This window comes from Punica granatum, chromosome 8, assembly GCF_007655135.1.
Source record: "Punica granatum isolate Tunisia-2019 chromosome 8, ASM765513v2, whole genome shotgun sequence".
NCBI lineage: Eukaryota > Viridiplantae > Streptophyta > Magnoliopsida > Myrtales > Lythraceae > Punica > Punica granatum.
Window position 1 is genome coordinate 7,296,988 of NC_045134.1, and position 21,387 is coordinate 7,318,374.

General features: G+C 40.2%; 2 protein-coding genes across 7 annotated transcripts; one reads left to right on the forward strand and one right to left on the reverse strand.

Annotated features, from left to right (window-relative positions):
- Nucleotides 1-91: 91 nt before the first annotated feature.
- Nucleotides 92-7,384, reverse strand: LOC116187847. Of its 5 annotated transcripts, none has more exons than XM_031516832.1 (6): nt 7,145-7,384; nt 4,512-6,929; nt 3,880-3,922; nt 2,339-3,732; nt 1,280-1,535; nt 92-1,180 (listed from the first exon to the last, which is right to left on the reverse strand). In XM_031516832.1, exons 1-6 carry the CDS (start codon nt 7,166-7,168, stop codon nt 666-668), a joined length of 4,650 nt encoding a protein of 1,549 aa, XP_031372692.1. In that variant the 5' UTR covers nt 7,169-7,384; the 3' UTR covers nt 92-665. The 5 variants fall into 5 exon arrangements, with proteins under 5 accessions (XP_031372692.1, XP_031372691.1, XP_031372689.1 ...); XM_031516831.1 differs by having other exon boundaries at nt 3,880-3,931; XM_031516829.1 differs by having other exon boundaries at nt 2,339-3,922.
- Nucleotides 7,385-16,485: 9,101 nt separating this feature from the next.
- Nucleotides 16,486-20,079, forward strand: LOC116187745 (syntaxin-32). Of its 2 annotated transcripts, none has more exons than XM_031516670.1 (6): nt 16,486-16,675; nt 16,781-17,069; nt 18,065-18,312; nt 18,478-18,653; nt 19,117-19,320; nt 19,671-20,079. In XM_031516670.1, exons 2-6 carry the CDS (start codon nt 16,820-16,822, stop codon nt 19,828-19,830), a joined length of 1,038 nt encoding a protein of 345 aa, XP_031372530.1. In that variant the 5' UTR covers nt 16,486-16,675; nt 16,781-16,819; the 3' UTR covers nt 19,831-20,079. The 2 variants fall into 2 exon arrangements, with proteins under 2 accessions (XP_031372530.1, XP_031372529.1); XM_031516669.1 differs by having other exon boundaries at nt 16,487-16,670.
- Nucleotides 20,080-21,387: the final 1,308 nt, after the last annotated feature.

Genomic DNA, 21,387 nt, shown 5'->3' on the forward strand with positions numbered 1-21,387 from the left:
TCATTCACTCATAAAACAGAACATCGTTTAATTAGCGCTCTTTCAAAGGGCAGAAAGATCAACCTGCAAATCCAATAAGCTCACTCGAGAATGATGCAATGGATCATCTCTTATTGAGAAGCTGGAACCAAGAATAAAGCTCGATGCAGAGAGAAAGCAGAGCAAATTCCTCGAATCTTATCAATACTCTGTTTGGGGAAATGAAGGTATAAGCTAAGATACTTACAGAAATTTCTCTTCTTCCTCTGTTTCTTCTCCCTCAGACGGCTTTGGGTTAATACAAATCTAACAAACAGGTACTTCGCAATGAATTCCACGGCGTTTCGTTCTTTGTTATTTTGTGCAACTACTACCTCTAACTCAACCATTTGAAACTGAGGTCAAAAAAGACAGGAAGAAGGGGGGAAAAAATCTAAGCGAGAAAAAGAGGCAACGAAAAAAAATTTCTGTACAGAGAACTGCCCCCAAAACTCGATGCACCGCGCAACTGCAACTGGAAGTTCCAGCACCGGTATTTCTTTTCTCCCAAGGCAAAATCACTGGATCAAGAATGAATTGGCAGAAATGCAACCACAACAATTGACCCAGTTCACGCTAAAAACCTATGCAGAGATACTGTATTATGCACAATCTTCTTCCATGACAGAGTTCTTCCATACTCTTCCCTACTCCCTGCCGTTCAAGTCCTCCGAAGAAGCTTTCATTGCCTCAGCAGTCATGAGAGCGGTCACAGCCTTGTGAATGGCGAGATCTGCTCTGTCAAACATCCTCCTCGCCCTCTCTCGCTTCAACTTGGCCAAGTTTCGAGCATGTTCTGCAGTACCAGAAGCATCCCGGATGGTGAACTCATCCATCTCTGAACCATCCAGTGGTCCTCGAAATGCTTCTAACTGGTAATTCCTATGATGCACACCATTTTTCCATCCTGTAGCAGCTCTAGGACTATAACTAGCTGCTATTCTTCTGTCATGGGGGGATATCAGAGACCCAAACTTCTTTGACTTGTTCTTGCGAAGAGCAGGATAGTAATAGCCATCACTACCCATGGAGAAATACCCATGATTGGATACATCTCGAGATGAGAATCGAGCGAGTGGAGAATAATCTTCGAGGTACTCATAATTATGGCCCGGGTAAATGACCCTTTCGTCTCCAAAAGTATAACCATTGGATCGTCTCCCTGCAAGATTAGACGTAAAGAGAAACAATCAGCTCATTAACGAGGAGTCAAGAAAGCCTACAACTTATCAAGGAAATCAGGAAAGGAGCAAGACGATACCGTAAGCATGAAAACCATCATGATCTCCTCCATAAACAACATGATTGTGCCCGGAAACTGACATTTTCTTGTGGGATCTCTGCTTCGATCCCTTGTTAGGAACTTCCAAGCCCCTCGGCTTCATACAGAAAGCAAACATAGGCGGCTTCTCAGTCGCTGGGGCCTTCTTGCAGCCATTAGGAAGAGCAGAATTAGCCTTATTTGCAATTTGCTCCCATTCTTTTACTTGTTTTTTGTACCTCTCCCATGAAGGCGGCTGAGTAAAGCAAATTTAATAAAAAGCTCAATCAGACGGAGTGGATATTACAAACAACAGCGATTTCAAAGTGCACAAGAACAGCGACAACTCAAACTCGAAATCAAAAGAATAGGGTGCACTCAGATCAGGAGAGAAACTTCTTAAATTATCAAGCAAAAGCTGATTTTTAGAGTCTAGTGTAAGCCAAGTTAAATGAAGCTTTATAGTAGGTCAAGCAAACAACATCCAATACCAACATAACCAATACCAACATCCACCATGCCAAGCACCAGTATGACAGCGCTAAGCTCAATGAGTAAACAAAAGCAAAAGATTCGACCTGATCAACCATAACAAATAATCACTAGCAAAAGTACGAGTGTGTGTAAACAAAAGCTGACAAAATGACTATCACTGAGATAAATCAGTCTTTAACCAACATTTTTCATGTTTAGCTATGAATTCCCTGATATGAAGTTTACCTGTAATGTCTAGCTTCTATTTCTTTAACAAAATTTATTTTCTCCAATAAAGTTCGGCTAATTCAATCTTGAAGTACCAGACAAAAAGCTGAACAAGCCATCATAGCAGAACACAGCACAAAGAAGTGGTCTAAAGTGATGCAAATGAGGTTCTGTTAAAAGGTTTTCACAACAGAGAGAAGCCTATCATGGAGACAGTAGAAAATTTTAACACTTCAACCACAGATCAGAAAGAAGATACCAATCACACGTCGCAGCAAAAGATAGGAGTCCAATGATTTGCTCCTACTATTATTATTATTATTTTATTTTTAAGAAGGCCTTATGATGAGAAAGTACCTGGAGATGTCTGATCAGAGGCATTCCCTTCTTTTGCCTCTTCTGCCGCCAGTGTTCATAGATGGTCTTTGTCAGCTCCAGGGGCCCCGCACTCGCACCACTCACAAGCTCTTCTACTTTATCAGGAGTGAACTGATCACGCTGCTGCACATATGCAGCCTTCTCGAACATGTCCATTGTCCTCTCAAACACCTCCTCAGACAACTGATTGAAGTTACGGCCCCCGACGTCAGGACTCTGATTTTCAGATATCCACTTCTCATCTTCACTGTCCATGTCATAGAGGACACGTGAAGGGTTCAGTGCCATCTCCACATCTGTTTCAACCTGCCTATAGTACTTTGTTGAACTCCGGATGAACATCCCCTCCGCACTATCATCATTCTCATCTACCAAATGGACACCAGGAATGGGAATGCTTTTCACTGATGCAGCACGAATATTCCGATTGTAGCACTCTTCATGCATCTCCTTGAAAAGAGCCCACTGGCCCCTGTCTGGAAACTCCAGAGTCCAGTCCTTTCCTCCTTTCCACATCATGGCATGTGTGTACCGATTAGTTGAACCGGGCTGCAAAAACTGATGTGCCTTGTAAGAAAACTGTGTTTTTCCTGAGATTTTTACAGCAAGCTTCCACTCATTCTGCTCGGCAAGCTCTAGTACTATCTGGGCCCCACATTCTCTCCATCCTCTATCACCATGTTTGACCAACACGTTCGCCTCGCACGATAACAGATCAAAGTTCCTCCGCCCAGTATCAGACGCCCTCTTCTCATTTGGCCTCCTGATTCTCTTGTGAGGAACATTCTTTGGGTGGAGACTTCTGTGCTTTGAGCTCAAGTCGAAACCACTAAGTGGCAGTAAGTATGAAACCTGAGTCCGCGGCTTCTTAGGTCCGCTTACAAAGCCATTCTGGAGCGAGTCCACTTTCACATCTGCCCACCCACGGGAAGAGTTTCCACACGACAAACTACTTCTGGTTCGATGCCACACTGTTCTGGGAGCAGTGGGATTTGGGCTAGGAATAATTCCCCCATTAGCATGCGAAGCCAAATCATTAGGCTGTGGGAGACTCCGCAATTCCCGATCAACTGGCTTTTCTAATTGATTAAACTGCGGGATCTCAACACTGATTCCATTCGTCAAAGACCTAGAATAAGTCTTTTGAGGTATATCTCTGATGGTAGGAGACCCAGGCGACCTTTCCAACTCAGCATGGTTTTTCTCTGAGTGTTCATCAGTACCCAAATCAAGACTCAAGGAAGCCTTGGAGGCTCCAGAAGCATGGAGATTAGTGTCTGGATGATCATTGGGAATGTCAGTTTTCCCAGAATCAGCTTCGTCATTTTCTGGATGTTCCGCAGAATCATGTTCCCAAACAGTGAGAGCAGAAGCTTCAAAAACAGTATGCTTCATGAGAAGTTGGAGATGCAGGCCAAGAAAGAAAGTGGGAGCAGCAGCAAAAGAAAGGGCAAATGGAGGAAGCGATCGGCAGCTGCGATTAAAATTACAAGAATGGTTTGCATTCAAGTGATTTCCACCTTTCAGTGCACTCAACTGGCATTTTCCAGGCCTGTATTTCTTCTGCAAACCCTGACCAGATGCATGCACCCAATTAGTATCAAAGGTGGTATATCATGCTACAGAAGTCACATGGAGAAATAGCCCTTAATAGACCTTAAGACAGAACCAAGTAAGGAATTGACCACGAGGCTCTAACAATTAACTTAAGATAGATGCCAAGCATAAACAAGGGCCCAAAAGCACAAGATAAATCGCACAACAAAAGGGGATTGGCTAATTCCAAAATAACAGGATCATATATACATATCTTTTAGAGCTAAAAAGCACAAATAACTAGAAAGATATTATTCAATCTAGGATCAAATTGAAAATGTAAATTTGGTATAATTGGGAGTATAGATGGGATTTAATCCTTTTTCTCCGTTGGATATGACAGATTCCCCTGCTTACTCTTAAAGCAAGATTGTTTTGTACGTCTTGGTTAATTTGGCCATTTACTTTGCTTGCATCCTCTTAGTGTTCTAAAAGAAGCATCCATTTAACACTTTCCTCAAACAAAAATTGATTATAGTCAAGCAGAATAATTTGAACAATAATAAGTCATCAGATGAGGAAGCTATAGATGAATAAGCATGGAGCATGTTCATACCTTAAGCGAAGGACCACACTGAGAAGATGCAGGTAATCTGCTTGTTCCATTTTGGAGCAGTCTGATATTGTCGTATGTGCATTCAGATAAAGGCAGCCACTTGGTGAGTAGACAATGCCTCATCAGCTTCAAGTCTAGGTACATCCACTTTGAGGGTTTCAATTTGAAGAAATTGTAAAATGCAAAAACCAGCTGCCGCCTGCAACCTTGAACAGAAGCAAATTTGAAACTTATTGAAGTTGCTGGCACTTGTATGTCGATGTTTTTCTCCTCGTCATGACTTGGAGCAAATAATGCCAGTACAAGAAAAATGAATTCCACAGCCTCCTTCAAGCTGCCTTCAAACAAGAGAAACCTTAAACCAACAACACTATCAACAAAAAGCATCTCCAGATGAACTTTTGGCCACAAAATCATCAGCATACCCTGTTGAGGCAGAGCATGGAACAACCAGAGGTTCCGGGCTCCCAAGGAATGACTCGAAAAGGAATTAATGGGTATACATAATTCAAATCTACATTCTCCTGGTTTAAATGATATTGTATTCAGCTCCTGTAGGCTTGAATCAGCAATTGACCAGGAAGACCAGTGAGGATCTGACTTTCCAAGAGAAATATCACAGTCAATAGCCTCGGATTTATCGGCGGTAGAAGCAGAAACACCACATGTCAGATCAGATGCAAGGAAATCACCATCCTCCTTTTTACCCAAAAAGGCTTCTGTGGACTTGCGAAAATGCCTTCTTACATACACAATAGGAAGCTTTCTCTCTTTAAGAGAAATGGCACTCTTCAAGCCACTATCAGCGCTTCCTCCAGGCCTGTCTGCTAAAGCAGATTTTGGATGAGATTTCCTTTCTTTTCTTCTCAAGGAACCATCATCCACACTTCCCTTGAGACTGACCTTGTCACCATTCAACAGGGAAGGAGCCGGATGCAAAGACACAGGGGATATCTTTTGCTTCTTCACCCCATGGGAAATAGATGTTCTCTTCATACCAAGAGAGGTCGATGTCTTGGATCTTGCCAACCATGAAATAATTGGCTCTGAGTCCATTACACCATTATCATCAGCTCCACTCAAACCTCTCTTCTTGCCTTCCTTTGTGGGCTTCAGATTTTGCTTCCTCTTGTGTACCACGGAAGCCGCATTTTTCCGTGCAGCCATACCAGGGACTTCACAGCGAAGCAGCAAGATTTTGATTTTTTCGTTTCTAAGATCTACCCATTCTTCGTCACGATCGTCGTATTTAATGTGGTGAAGTTTTCTTTCCTCATCATAGTCATTTACCAGCCCATAATACCACTTCTCATCCAGAGGCCAGAAAACCTTTATCTTCTTGTCCAGCACCCAAAGTGGATCCAATTCATCCGCAACGATATCATAGAAATGCCGTCTTTTCCTCATGAGCCCTCTTTCTTTGTGTTGTTTCCTTGGTCGTAATTTCCAATTATTTGCATCTAAAGATGCCGGACCTGACCTGTCATGACAACTTGCAGAATTTCGACCATAACTAGAAAAGGAAGGCTTGGATTTAGATGCCATAGATGCCTTGCTGTTAGATCCAAATCCAGTGCAACTTGGATCAAACCGCGACGATAGCATCATAGCTGCATTCTCCTCGAGATTCTCCTCATCCTCTTCTGGCATATCATTGCATTTCCTAGCTGAGTCATTATTTAGCGGCTCAGCCACCTGAACAAACTTTCCAGCAGTCGCTTCCACATTCTTCTTCTTCCGGCGATTCTTCCGGGGCTTCTTCAACGACGGGTCGTTACTTTTGGCGGGAAGATCAGCTTCCTCCTTTGGATGCTGGTCCAAATTCACTGGACAAGCTCTGTCTTCTTTGGTACTTGTATCGCGAATGGATTCTGCATGCATATCACTAGCAGAGTTGACCCCATTGCCCGCATCATCATGCTCCAACTTTGTGGCTTGATCACTCGAACCTTGGACACTAGCAGACTGGCTCGGCAGCTCCGCCGCTCCAGGAGCTTCAACTTTCTTACGCCCAACAAAACCCCGTTTCCTTTTCGGGATTCGTATCGCATCGCCACTCAAACTAAGCGAAATGCCATTCTCTCTCTCAGTCGAGCCAGAACCCTTCAAACCCGCATCAAGATCACCATTATACAGTTCAGCTAAACTCTTCTTACTGTTCCTATCAGCATTCTTCGGATTACTAACAAGGGCATCCTTTTTAATCCTCTTCTTGCTATTCTCCTCGCCAGAACTGTACACTGAGCTGCCTTTCCGCTTCAAGGTCTTACTCCAGGCCTCCTTCGAACTCTCCTTCGAAGCTTTTGACTTGTACAAGCTCTTGAGGTCCAGAGATCTCGATCTCTTCGGGGTCTGAGCTCCATGTGAGCTTCCAACTCTATTTTCCATCAACTTTTCCTCAATCCAATCGTTTAAACCCTGCGGTTCAAGGTTTCACACCCAATCATAAGCGACCGTACGGGCTCTTAAGATCTGCCAAACGCCAAAAAACAGACCAGAAATCACAAAAATGGCACCACAACGTAACAAAAGCAGAACCAGATCACGAGATCAAGCCCCCTGCCTCCATTAACGGCAACCGAAGCAACCGAAATCGCACAAATTGACGAAAAACGGAATCAAAAACCTCTTACCACGATCAGCACAAAACGAAACATCGGTTCCCGCACCAATAGGCGGAGATCGAAGGCCCAAGCCTTAATTACGCCTGAATCCGAAGCCCAATAGCCGAAACCCCAACGCAATTTCGCATCACGATGATCAATTTGGGAGAATTGCCGTGGGTTTTCACCACCGCGAGAAACGGAGAAGTTAGGGTTTCTTTTGGCCCCTGATTGTTAGGGTTTAGATCGAAAGAGGAAAAAAAAAAGAAAAAAATTTAGCAAAATAGTAAAGTGGAGCAAGAAAATAGAAATGAGCTCTGAATGTGTCGCATTCGTGGAATCGCCACGTGGCGCTGTCTTCTCCGTCGGATGAGGAAATTCTGGTGAGGATTTAGCCGTGATGGCTCCCGTGCACCTAGATTCGATATTTTCGGTGGGGAACGTGAGACGAGATGGACGGTCGGGATCGGGTTGGTGGATCATGGACGGTTCAGATTCAAAGCGATGCTTATGGCAATTCAGAGGGCAAAGGATTTCCATACCATATATTCACCGACATGCTATAACATGATGAGACTAAATTGCTTCATATGTACAACCATGCAAAATGTGATGAGGATATTGATGCAGATGGGATATAAGTTTATTCGGATTTGGTTATAGAAGTACGTGGCATGAAATAATTGAACAGCCGGAGATCCGATTTCCAAATCAGCCGTAACTGTAGGCGTTATATTCTCAGTAAGCAATTATTGGATAATCCAAGTGATGTTCAAGTTTTTCAATTATGGCATGTGATGATGAAAACGAGCTCAGAGAGTAGGATTTGGACATAATTAACAAATCTTGTCATTAAAAAAAATAATTACACAAATCGTAAATCTTTTATTTTTCAACTGAGCATATAGACGTTACGATCTAGCTAAGCATCCAGTAGTTTGCCCATTAAACGAAGAAAACAAAATTATCGTGGCAAAATGCATAGTGCGATTATGGTATGGATAATGATAAAATCATCAAGATAACAGAAAAATTAAATCTCAAATCACTTTAATCATCAATTACACAATCACTAGAAATCACTACACGCTTTGCGTGATTTTCATGCGACGTGATAGCTGACGCAGTAGCCACGTAAAGACGAAGTAGATAATAGAGAGAAAACCTCTAAAACGTATATTCTTCAAAATATAATGATCAAAACATAGTCTACCAAATGTAAATATAACAAAAGAGGCCATAGCAAGGAAAATCCCTTAGTTGCCCAAAAAATAAAAACTAGGCAAAATTAAAACAAGTTCCTAAAATAGAAAATATATCGACTATAGCGATGGGTCTTCCTCTTGAGCTTTTGTTGATCAACTCGGTTTATAAATTCATTGGTTAAGCGATCTGCATCAGTCCCCACCGCTTGAGAAAAACTGGACCTCGAGTTGTCTAGAACATCAGGGTACAACGGCTCCTCTGGAGAATGAAAAGGATAAATATCCGCCACATTAAATGCTTGGATATTCCCATAGCATTCAGTAAATCCACAACATATGCATTATCATTGATCTTCTTCGGAATTTGATACGGACAGTACTTTTTCAGCTGCAGCTTACTACTGTAAGTCCCAACAGGAAACCTTTCCTTTCAAACGAAAACCATCACTTGGTCTCCCACTTCAAAGACCCGCCTCCTACGATGTTCATCCGACGCCGCTTTGTATTGAGCTTTGGTTTCCTCCAGCTCTGTCTCATGTCAGCTTGAACATTCTACCACTGATTAATCAAATCCTTAACAGTAGCTCCGCCAGCTCCAAGAGTCCTCGTCAATGTGATCAAGTCAACTGCATGTTGTGGCTGCTTGGTATACACCACGGAGAATGGAGATTTCCTTATAGCAATATGAACAACATTATTATAAGCAAACTCAGTCTGAGCAAGTGTAAACTCCCACTACTTCAGTTGATCCCCACGGATGCTGCGAATTAGATTCTCGTGCATTCGGTTCACCACCTCGGTTTGGCCATCCGTTTGCGGGTCAGCAATGCTGTTAAAGTTTAAAGACGAATCAAACAGCTTCTACAAAGTCCTCTATAAGCGACTAAGAAATTTGTTGTCTCAATCAGAAGTGATGGATTTAGGCACACCATGCAAATGAACAACTTCCTTGAAAAGTAATTTGGCGATCCCATTTATATCAGAAGTCTTCTTACAGGAAATAAAGTGCGCCATCTTAGAAAACTTGTCAACTACAACAAAAACAGAATCCATCCCTCTTTGTATTCGAGGTATCTCCAGCACAAAACCCATAGACAAATCATCCCAAATATGCTCAAGAATAGGCAAAGGCGTGTATAAGCCTGTATTCTGATACTGCCCTTTTACGGTCTGACAGATGTAGCACCTTTCACAAAACTGCTCACGTCCTTCCTCAAATGATGCTAATAGAACCTCTCATCAACTGCAGCAAGAGCTTTATCCCGACCTAGGTGACCGGTGAGACCTCCTCCATGCAAGTCTATAATCAGCTTATCTCAAAATGAGGACCTAGGAATGCATAACTTATTCCTCGCATAAGAAAATCATTATATATACGAAAATCATCAACATATTGGTTCATGAAGCACTTGTCTCGTACTTTATGAAAATCATCATCGGTCTCATACAATTCTCGAACAATATCAAATCCCACAACCTCCTATCTCATTGTGACTAATAAATCTGCACACCTACTCAAAGCCTATATAACCTTACTCTGCATTAGCCTTGTGCACTAACTGGAAAGGAAACTTCTGCATAAATTGAGTCCGTCGAGCATGCATATCATTACTAATGCACCTCTAGCTATTCAAATAAAAGCATCATGATCAGAATATAAAATCAACTCCTTATCAACCAGATAATGTTCCAAATGCTCAAAGCTCACACCATGAAATAAAACTTTGTATTGTACGTAGTCCATTTGCGTCGGGCCTCGCTGAGCTTCTCACTGAAATAAGCCACGAGTTTTTTTTTTTGGAAAGAACATCGCATATCCCAACTCCACTTGCATCACCAGTCGACTTTGAACAAAACCTCAAATTCAAGTAGTGCTAAAACAAGAGTAGTACATAAATTCCCCTTCAGAATAGCAAAGCCAGCAGCAGCTACATCGCTCTAATAAGATATATCTTTCTTCAAGCAATCTGTAATAGGTGTAGCAATGATGTTGAAATTCTTGACAATACGCCGGTAAAACGTCGCCAAGCCATGAAAATTTCGAACTTCAGCCATCGTTTTCGGAGTAGGCCATTTTCTGAGAACCCAGACCTTCTCCTCATCCACATGAATCCAAACTGAGCTAACCACATAGTCGAGGAATAGTAGCATGTCGGTCATGAAGCTGCACTTCTTCAAGTTCACATACAACTTATTCTTCTGCAAAGTCGTTGATACCTCCCGCAACTGCAATTGATATTCCCCCTCCGACCGAATATAAATCGGGATATCATCAAAATAAACCACAATAAACTTGTCATTGAAAGGCTTCAATACCTTATTCATTTAGTCTCATAAAAGTGCTCGTTGCGTTGGGAAGCTTAAATAGCACAACAAGGAACTTGTACAAGCTGTCCCTCGTCTTAAAAGCTGTCTTCCACTCATCTCTGGGCCTAATTCGGATATGATGGTACTCCCTACAAAGATCGATCTTAGAAAATACATTGGCACCATACAGTCTATCGAGCATATCATCAAGCTTGGGAATCTGAAATCGGTAGCTCACAGTAATTTTATTAATGGCTCGATTATCCATGCACATCCTCCAACTCCCATCTTTTTTCGGTGTTAATAAGACTGGGATGACACATGGGCTTATGCTTTTCTAGATTTGCCCCTTGTGCAGCAACTCCTCCACATTCTCCTTTAAAATCTCGCTCTCCTTCGAGCTCATGTGGTAATGAGGCGAATTTGGTGGACTAGCACCATGAATCAAATCAATGTGGTATTTTATATCCCTCAAAGGAGGTAAGCCATCTGGTATATCTTCAGGCATCACATCAATAAATTCATCAAGCAAATCCTTCACTCTTGTAGGATGCTCAACTTTCTTCCTAGTCTCCTGTACAACCAACATTTGTTTCACAATAAGCTCATGCACCTCATTTGATTCCCTAACAGCTGCTTCCATCTAATGCCCTGAATGGGTGAGTGTAAAGAAAGTCTGACCCTCCACTTTTGAAGCTTTAGGCTTAGAACCCTCTCCCGTGGGCAGTAAAATGAATTTGCTACCACCCCTCTCGAATCTATATGTATTCTCCATCATGTCAGGCTGCAACATCAAACTGCCACGGTCTACCAAATAACAAATGACAAGCATCAATATCAACAACATCGAAATATACCTCATATTGATATTTACCTATGGGAAAAATGTACCTTACAATGCTCAGTCACCTCAAATTTCTCTGCTACCTTGATCTAGCCAATAGTGTACGGGGCTAGGATGCTTCTCGGTTTAAGTCCAAGCGCCTCACAACATCCTTGCTAATAATATTTTCATAGCTACCACTATCACTAATAACATCAAATAGTCGATGAGTGATAGTGCACCTGGCTCGAAATAATTGATGTCGCTGGCTATGGTCATCTTACTTAGGCGACAACATCATCCTCCTTACCACATAATTTTTCCCATCATTATCGGTCTCTTCTTTATACTCTTCTTCATCTCCATTCGGGCCACAGTAAATCTCTTCATCCTCCTTTTCTCGCTCCACTATGTTGATTGCCTTACGACGAGGGTAGTCGCTGGATTGGTGACCAGGCTGGTTACACTTGAAACACTTCCCAGAAGTTGGTTTGGCATGGGGATTTGTAGTTTTCACTTGTTCCTTGAGGTCGACTGCCTTCAGCTTCTTGTCCTCGTTATTTTTATCATTATGTGAAAGAGCATCATTAGCGAACTTGCTATTGTCATTAGGTACACAAGAGCCTTTCTTAATGTAATTCCTGCGAGGATACTCAGGTTTATTCTTCCCTTGCAACATCATCTCGGCCTTCAATGCTATATTCCTTACTTCAAACAATGTCTGCACCACTTGTACGCCTGTTTTTTCTATAATAGCGGGCCTCATGCTTCCATATATCGGGCAACCTACTAACCTTCTGTCTCTTTCAAATCATTTCTCTTGGCCAACCTCATAAATTCAGCGCTGTATTCATGCATGACCTTCAGACCTTGACTGCACTGTTGATACTGTTGGAATAAAATCTGCTTATAAGTAAGAGGAAGAAAATCCCTCTGCAGCGGTTCCTTCATCCTATACCAAGTTCTTGTTGTTGTTTTTCCTTCCCAAAATAGTCGAGATTGTAACCTTTCCCACTATGCAGACGCTCCACCCTTCAGTCAACAAGCGACAAGCTTCACCTGTCCAGCTTCTGGAATATCCATATAATCGAACGACTGATCTATGTCTGCAATCCAGTCCAAAAGTTCTGCAATATTCAGACTCCCATTAAAATTGGAAATATCGACCTTTAACCGAAATTCACTGGAGTCCCGATCTTAATAATCATGCCTTTCACCCACGTATCTCACTGATTCATCCCCTTCATCTTCAAATTCTTCTTTCAAATCCTCGATGTAAGCTTGTTGCCTACGCTCACATATTGGCTCAACCCTGACTTCGGGCTAACCGCGAACTCTTCGATCCTCGAGACGTTTCCCAACATCATTTCGGTTCCTATTAGCATTCACATTTAGAGCATTGAGACGATCCGCAATCTCTTCAAAGTGTCATTCCGGATGCTGGAATCTGCGATCCATTCGTTGCTCCAAAGCTATCAACGTCTGCCCTTGATCCACCCTAATTTGAGAGGCATCGGTCTTTTGATTATCGTCAGAAGGACTATCGGTTGTCTTACTGGTGTCGCCTGCCATCAGATCAAGGGAGACTGCCTTGCTATGATACCACCCGACGCAATGGCCACGTAAAGACTAGAGGTATGCACGGATACCGGGTATACCCGGAAATGGTCGGAAGCTACCCGTTAGGGTATGGTACGGGTAGCTCGTATTGAAAATCGGATAGGGTCCGGATATTAAAATAAAGAATCCGTAAAAATCGATTTCAATTCCGGTTCTTGCATATAGGGTACCCAAAATTGGAACGAGAATCGATATCCAGACCCGGATAATAATTTCTCAAATTATATATATATAGTTATATATATATATATTTATATTTAAAAAATACAGTCATTAATTTAAAAAAAATCTAAATCTATGTTGACATTATGTTTTGTGTTATTACTGATCATGACTGAGACATTTTCAGTTTTATTTAGCAAGACAAAAAAATTTACAGATTCCAACAAGGTACCCGAAACTTGTGGTATAATACAAATTTCGGATAGGTTCCGGATCTATGACTCAACGGAGTAGAGTATGGTTTCAAAATCTTAGAACTTGTCTTTTATAGAGTAAGGTCCGGGTATCGTGAAAAAACAGGGCACTAGGACTTGCCCACCTCCAGTAAAGACGAAATAAACAATAGAGAGAAAATCTTTGAAACATTTATTCTTCAAATCATAATTACTAAAACATTGTCTACCAACCCCAGATATAGCAAAGAGGCTATAGCAAGGAAAATCCCTTAGTTACCAAAAATAATAATACTAGGCAAAATTAAAACAAATTGCTAAAATAAAAAATATCTCGACTATAGCGATGGTTTTTACTCTTGAGCTTCTGTTAATAAACTCGGTTCATAAATTCATTGGCTAAATGGTCCGCATCAGCAATAAAGAAAACAAGCTAAGAGAATGGCCTTTGGACATTACTTGATAGATCATGCCAAATAAAGAAAATGGTAAATTACACAAAAAAACCTAAATTTTGTAAAACGTTTCAGTTTTGTCCTAAATTTTATTTTGTAACAAAAAAACCATAAGTTTTCTAAATTGTCTAAAAAATGACATCCGTTATAAATTCCGTCAATTTTGCATACGTGGATGGTTAAATTTAGACATAAATTAATAAACAAATAAGATAGGTTAAATAAAAAACTTCAAATTTTCAAAAAAGTCTCAATTTCATCATAAATTTAATATGTAATGAAAAAACCATATGTTTTTGCTTTAAAGTCGGCTCCGGCTAGCATCTCCTCTCATAGACCATTTCTGAGAAAATTTTAAAATATGTATTTTTAAAATTACAAATCAAAATTTGGAACAAAACTGAGACTTTTCTGAAAATTTAGGTTATTTTTATAAAAAAAAAGAAAATGATCAGATGATGTGTAAATTTTGTGGGTCCCGTGAAGTCCACGTAGGTAAATAGACGACAAACTTAACAGAATAGTAACGGGAGGTCAAATCTGAGACGATTCTCAAAACATGTTTTTTTTTTGTTATAAAACAAAATTTAGGACAGAACTAAGACATTTTATAAAATTTAGGTTTTTTTGTGTAATTTGCCTTAAAGAAAAATAATATCATATATACCGCGATTATGAAAATTAAATAAAAATTACGAGGATATGTTGTATAGTGCAATTATGGATAATGTTCTTTAATATATATATATATATATAAAATAACTAAATAATTTGGGCAAAAAAAATTCAAATCTCGTATTAATTATAATCTTTAGCGATACATTTTAAAGTGATCATCGCACGCTCTGCGTAATATGCAAGCTTTTTTCATCCCAGCGAAGACAAGAAGCTCAAAGAATAACATTTGGACATTATACTTAGGAAATCCCATCATACTATTTTATCTCCAGTTGAGCACCTGCAAAACACGATGAAAAGATATAATGCATAATGTAATTATGATGAGAAAATATTAGTTTAGTGTTACTCATTCACGTTGTATGAGTATCGGTCAATTAAAATGCTCATAAGTGAGAATCTATGAACCTATTCTGGGATTAATTCTCACTTTCAGACATTCTAATTAGTTATTATACAACTAAGTAGGTGATCTACATGCACATAATATTTGCTCATATGAGCAGTACCTTTTAATATATAATGACAAAATAATTGGGACGACATAATATATGTAAGATATATTATTCGATAATTTAGGTAATCCGATATTTAAAATAATACCGTATGGATCATTTATTTAAAATAAGTAAGTTGATAGTTTTGAATTTTACAATATCATTTAAATATTTTGAGATTATTTGCTTTTAAATTTAGTTTTCAATGAGTTTAAATAGAGTGAGGTACTTTATGTATAATTTTCTTCTTTTCTTTTTTCTTTTAGTGAACAATATTTTATTTATTAAGTGTAAGGGGCACTATCACACGATTAACAAAAAGATGTTAAATTGGTGTGCCTAAATCTTCATAATTCAAAATTTCATCCACATCTATTGAATAGACTCTGAATATTGGGAGTGAGATTTTGAATCATGAGAATTTTTAGATTAATAATTAGGAGGATATAGCAACGCTTCAAGGGTAATCGTCATTCAGCATAGAGAAACAAAATTTGACTTCTCCCTGTAGTTACTAAGGTCGTGGGCATGATGGTTTTAGGAAGGGGAATCAATGTGTAATGTCAATCCGAGACTTGCAAAGGGTGGCAGCAAATGTCGGTCCATACCATGACTTGACGACAGTTTAGGAATCCACAGAAGTTCTTGTTTGATTTTAGAATATTATTTTAGAATCACAATTTTAACTTTAACTCTACCCATTACAAAACAAAATGACTCATACAAAGTTAAAGAGTGGGCCCCATTTATACCACTTTTTTCCATAACAAAACAACATAATTCATACAAAGTTAAAGGGTGGGCCCCACTTATACCACTTTTTTTTAAAATCAAAATCTGATTTTAAAATCATACTATGAAACCAAACGCAACATTAACTCTTTCCTCCTCTTATAGCTGTATTTAAAATTAAATTATGCAAATGAACAACATAACATTGTGTTTGATAAGGAAGGAATATATGGTACCAATACTGTGGACATTACTTTCAATGCTTGGTTGCTCCCAACACGCGTCAGAGCACATCTTCTCGGAGCTTTATATAGTTCTAACACGTAATATGAATCGAAATACATTTTGTTAAAATTTGCCGCTTGCACTCGTTCCCAATTCGCAATCAATAAATTTGAATGTAATTCTGATCGATGAAGATTTCTGTGTGCTCCTTTTATCTTCTCTTTTTCGGATCCATTTGCTAGACTCGACCATAGATTTATTTATTTGTTTATTTTCTTTTTTTTGTTATTGTTAAATTTTATGTTTTTTATCCGAAGAGCCGGAAACCCGACCCGACCGACAGATGAATTGCCACTTCAGCTCGCATGCCACGTCACTGTTCCAAGAGAGCGGGCCCTGCTCCTCGTCGACACAAAATCCCCCAATTAATCATTTTTCATTTTATTTCATCATCTCCAGAGGGCATTTTCCTCCGAAACGATCCAATCTCCAGATCTAGGGTTTCTCAATCCCTAATTCTCAATTCCGCTCGGATTTGTCCGATTCATCGGTTGAAACCACCATCGTCGAGCCTCCCGGGCCAGGGATCCCCCCTCCGCCGCTTCAGCCGATTGCAGTTGTAAGGCAATTCTGCCACCAGAAGCTGCGGGTGACTGCTTCGATTGGTTCGAGTGATTCAGAGCTCGTTGATCTGATTATCGTGTCCTGCTGTGGTGTTGTTCTGATCAGGTCGGTTCTGACATTGAAGCTCGAGGTGGAACTCTCAAAATGCCTGTGAAAACAGCCCAATTGTCGTTTCGAGATCGGACGCAGGAGTTCCAGGGCATAGCGGAGAGGCTTAAGAAGTCGTTCTCGTCCGGATCAGGGCCTAATGGGCCGAGCAGCAGCAGCAGCAGCAGCTCGAAGTCGGAGGAGCAGAGGTCGGCTGTCGCGATGCAGTCCGAGTTCAACCGGAGGGCTTCGAAGATCGGTTTCGGGATACATCAGACATCGCAGAAGCTTTCGAAGCTAGCAAAGTGTGAGTATTTTGAGCTGAATTGCGGGAGCTTCTGAATGTGATCCCTGGGATCGCAATGTGCTGGTATTGGTACAGGAATTGAATTTGATACTGATTAGATACTCTGATTCATTGGTCTAGAATATTTGCGATGGTAGTAGCTTTTATTAACGATGTTAGTGTGCCATTTCATTTGTTATTGCTACTTAGGAATCAAGAATATCAGCCAACCAGTGCGGAGCCACTAGTATATACAGCTGTAATCATACCTGCAAATGCTGTTCTGTTTAGTCTACCTGAGGTTGTGCCTTGAATGCAAGCCATCATCGGGTATATCAGGCTTTTGTACGTGATTCTTAAGCATCCATTAAGGACTATGGAAGTTCTGGAGCTTTAGTTTGAGCTTGTAGCTTTAGACTGCTATCGTCATGGTTGTGTTGGGATGTGGGTGTGGACGTCGCAACACGACTTCTTGGATGGGCATGAATTTAGTCATACGGCCTTCACATTTCCTTTAGATGTTTTAACTTTTACTGTATGATAGGATGGAAGTAAATGGACAGTGTTTTCTTTGCGAATTTATCTGAGATCTACATGATCATTTTGAAAGTAGGCTGATGTGTTAACGTATTATTGCCGAATGGTGGCAGGTCTTGAGTATAATTTTTGCATATTGACTATTGAGGCAATGCTGCATCCTTATAGAGTTCTTTTATAATCTCTTAAATTGCTGATGACAACAATGTTAAACTTTTTCAAAGTGCATTGTCCTTTATTCGTTTCGAGAATGATAAAATATGTTGCAATTTATGACTGGGTAGTGTATGCTAGCTACTCATCTTTACCAAAAGCCTAGCCCAACTGTGATGCTTTTGCAAAAATGACATGTTTTTCTGAGGAAGAATTTTTTTTTTAGATGCTATTTTGTGCTTACATTCACCTTCAAGGTCACTTAAAAGACTTTAACTGGCAAAGCTGCAAAATCTTATCTGATCAGGATTTTGTTTGGTTTACAGTGGCGAAGCGGACCTCAGTATTTGATGATCCCACAATGGAAATTCAGGAGCTTACTGCTGTTATTAAGCAGGATATCACTGCTCTGAATTCTGCGGTGGTTGATCTTCAGCTTTTGTGCAACTCTCGGAATGAGGGCAGTATCTCTAGTGACACTACAAGTCATTCAACCACTGTTGTGGATGACCTAAAGAATCGCTTGATGAGCGCCACAAAAGAGTTCAAAGACGTTCTAACCATGCGAACAGAGGTAGTCTACAATTTGTGTCGTCTGCTTTTGCCCTTGGTCTTCTCGTTATAGATGCTGGTGTTTCCTCCTCAGTCGAGAGTTTATTTCCCTATCACTGCTTTTTATAAATGCATTAATTATTAAATCATATGCTGATGATAATTGTCCTCTATTGGTTTTCTGAAGAATTTGAAAGTTCACGAGAATAGAAGGCAATTATTCTCTTCCACTGCAACGAAGGAATCCACAAATCCTTTCGTTCGTCAACGTCCTCTAGCTGCAAAGTCAACTGGTAGTTCCTCAGCAGCGCCCCCTCCTCCATGGGCTAATGGGTCATCTTCATCATCCCAGTTATTTCCAAGGTAGAAGGTTATTTGGTTGCATGGTTAGTTGTTTGAAGGTCATCTTGTTGCTCTCTTTGTTCAATCAAGTCTACATTACCTTTATGTTTTGTAAACCAATTTGTTGTGTTTATCATTACTATTAATTTTATTTCTGCCAGAACTGAAGGAGTGGGTGGCCCAGACCCTGCCACCTCGTTAAAGCAAGAAATGTAATATGGGATAATTGCAAATATTGACAACTATTTTCCTTTGTTTTGAAATTATCTAACTTTCCTAATGGATATTCTAATCCCAGGGAAGATTTTGATGATACTTTGAAACTACTATTATACAGAAAATCTGCAAGATTGTAGGTTCTGTATTTCACGTGCAGCCATTTCTTTTTCCATGTCGTGTTGGAACTTGTGGATGATTATCTCTGAATAAGCACTTTTCTCTGAAGTTTTTATTGATATGCATCAAACGATCGCTTTCTTTGCAGAAAGCCAGGTGATGGGGAGAGTCAGCCCTTGCTACAGCAACAACAGCAGCAACAGCAGCAACAGCAGATGGTTCCGTTGCAAGATAGCTATATGCAGAGTAGAGCTGAAGCACTTCAAAATGTAGAGTCCACTATTCATGAGCTGGGCAGCATCTTTAACCAGCTTGCGACCCTAGTTTCTCAACAAGGAGAGATTGCCATCAGGTACTTGCCACTTGCTATGGTTGTGGGCGAATGGACCTGGCTTCAATTTTGCTTAGTTTTATAGACATGTATCTATTTTATGAGTTGTAGTGATTGTGCCGTAAAATTTTGATTGCCCAAACTTATATTGCCATATGGAGAAGGCACCCTTAGTTTGAAATCTTTAAGGCTGATGAACTTACCTGCATATGTGAAATGCTTTCTTTTTTGCAATTGGATGGTTATGGGGTGCGTGAATTAATTGATTATGACTTTGCATTATGTAACTGAACAGCTGAAAAACATGCATGCTTCGTATACCTTCTTTGATGATGCCAAGAAGTCTATTGCTTGCTTTCTCTCTCTTTTAGGATCGATGAGAACATGGATGACACGCTAACTAATGTCGAGGGCGCACAGGGGGCTCTGCTGAAGTACCTAAACAGCATATCTTCGAATAGGTGGCTGATGATCAAGATATTCTTTGTATTGATTTTCTTTCTTATGGTCTTCCTATTTTTTGTGGCATAGATTGATCACGACTTAGAACTCAACAAGAGAAAAAGTGATGACTCTGTGTTCACTAGTGAGGAGCCCGAGGTTTGTCCCTCAGTCCCTATATATCGAATATATTGTGCATGTGCTCACAAAGAATCAATGTTGTTTCCCTTTTCTATCTTTTCTTTCCTTCCTTTTCTCTTTTTGCTGTATTTGTACGTGTTGATGCATATAACTGGGCAACCCGTGGAAATGGCGAAATGGTAAAATTTTTGTGCTGTATACTGTTCTCATTGTGTGTTTTCAATCATTCCATATATAATTAGTCGCCAATCGGCAAAGGAGCTTTGGATATACTATTAAAGTTTGGTAGAAAGGAATGTGATGAAATGAACTTCTCATTCTTCCACTTCTGTTGTACTTGAGAGTTTTGAGGGAAATTTTGGAATCGATTTTCTTTTCTTGGCCTTTTAGCTTGAACGAATGAAGATAAATCTAAACGAATCGATGAATGCTCGTTTTATTAGAAAAAGAAAATTAAGGATGAGTGTGCATTTTTTTTAAAATGTTTTTAAACACCTATAATAGCATATTCATATTATAGTTATGTTTTATTATGCATTCAACAGCTCAATCAAAAATTTTTATTTCCTCGGTTAATTTCCTTCCATTCCTTTGTTCTGAGCTCTTGTGACACGGATTATTTGTCCATATCTACAACCGAAAATCGTTGTTGACAATAGTTTTACGAGAACTGCACCAAGATGCAAACTGCATAGGAGCTCAACTCCTTCCTAGTTTTAGCTCGACTTTTCTGAGATCTAGTAACGTAAGAGATGAAGGGGTTGTGGTTTTTGCATGACATGGTGTCGTGCCGATGATAAGAGATGAAGGGGATGAAAAGAGATGAGGAGGTTGTGGTTTTTGCTTTGCCTTGACCAGATTGCTCCAATGGGCGGCATTTTGTGCTTATGATGGGTCAGGCAGGAAGAGGCATTGCGGAACATCTTAGAGATAGAGGTAGGAATTTTATCTAATTGAAAGAGCCATCCTCAGCTGCACCTGCCCAGCGGAGAGACTAGAGGGACGCACTGCAGGAAGGATCCCATTAAGCATAGAGCTTCGCTTCCGGTTCTTCGGTTTGACACAAAGAACTAATTAGCAACAGTGACCGGAAACAGATGAAATTGTCTAGTGTTTACTACGGCTACCCTCCAAATGTGTACTGTTTGATTCATTAGAAAAGGAACAATATCCCGGGTAACCACTTCAAATCCGGATTCGTCCAATCTTTTTCGTGGTTGGCCAAGGCTACAGAATAAGCCAGAACCGGTCTTACTCGAACAAAAACATAATATACTTGGACACCATCACTAGGATTAGAAATTTTCCGGTGACTAGGATAAGAAACGAAGCATGGTTATCGAATGATATGGATGGAAAACTTAAGCGTAAGCTCCTCCATCCAACTTCATGTTCTGGTGTAACGCACATTGCATTCTTCTCGGCATGATACTATAACGGGCACGTGTAATTCGATGATGCGATGTCATGGGTCCTCATTACATTGATTTCCAAATTTATGGTGTC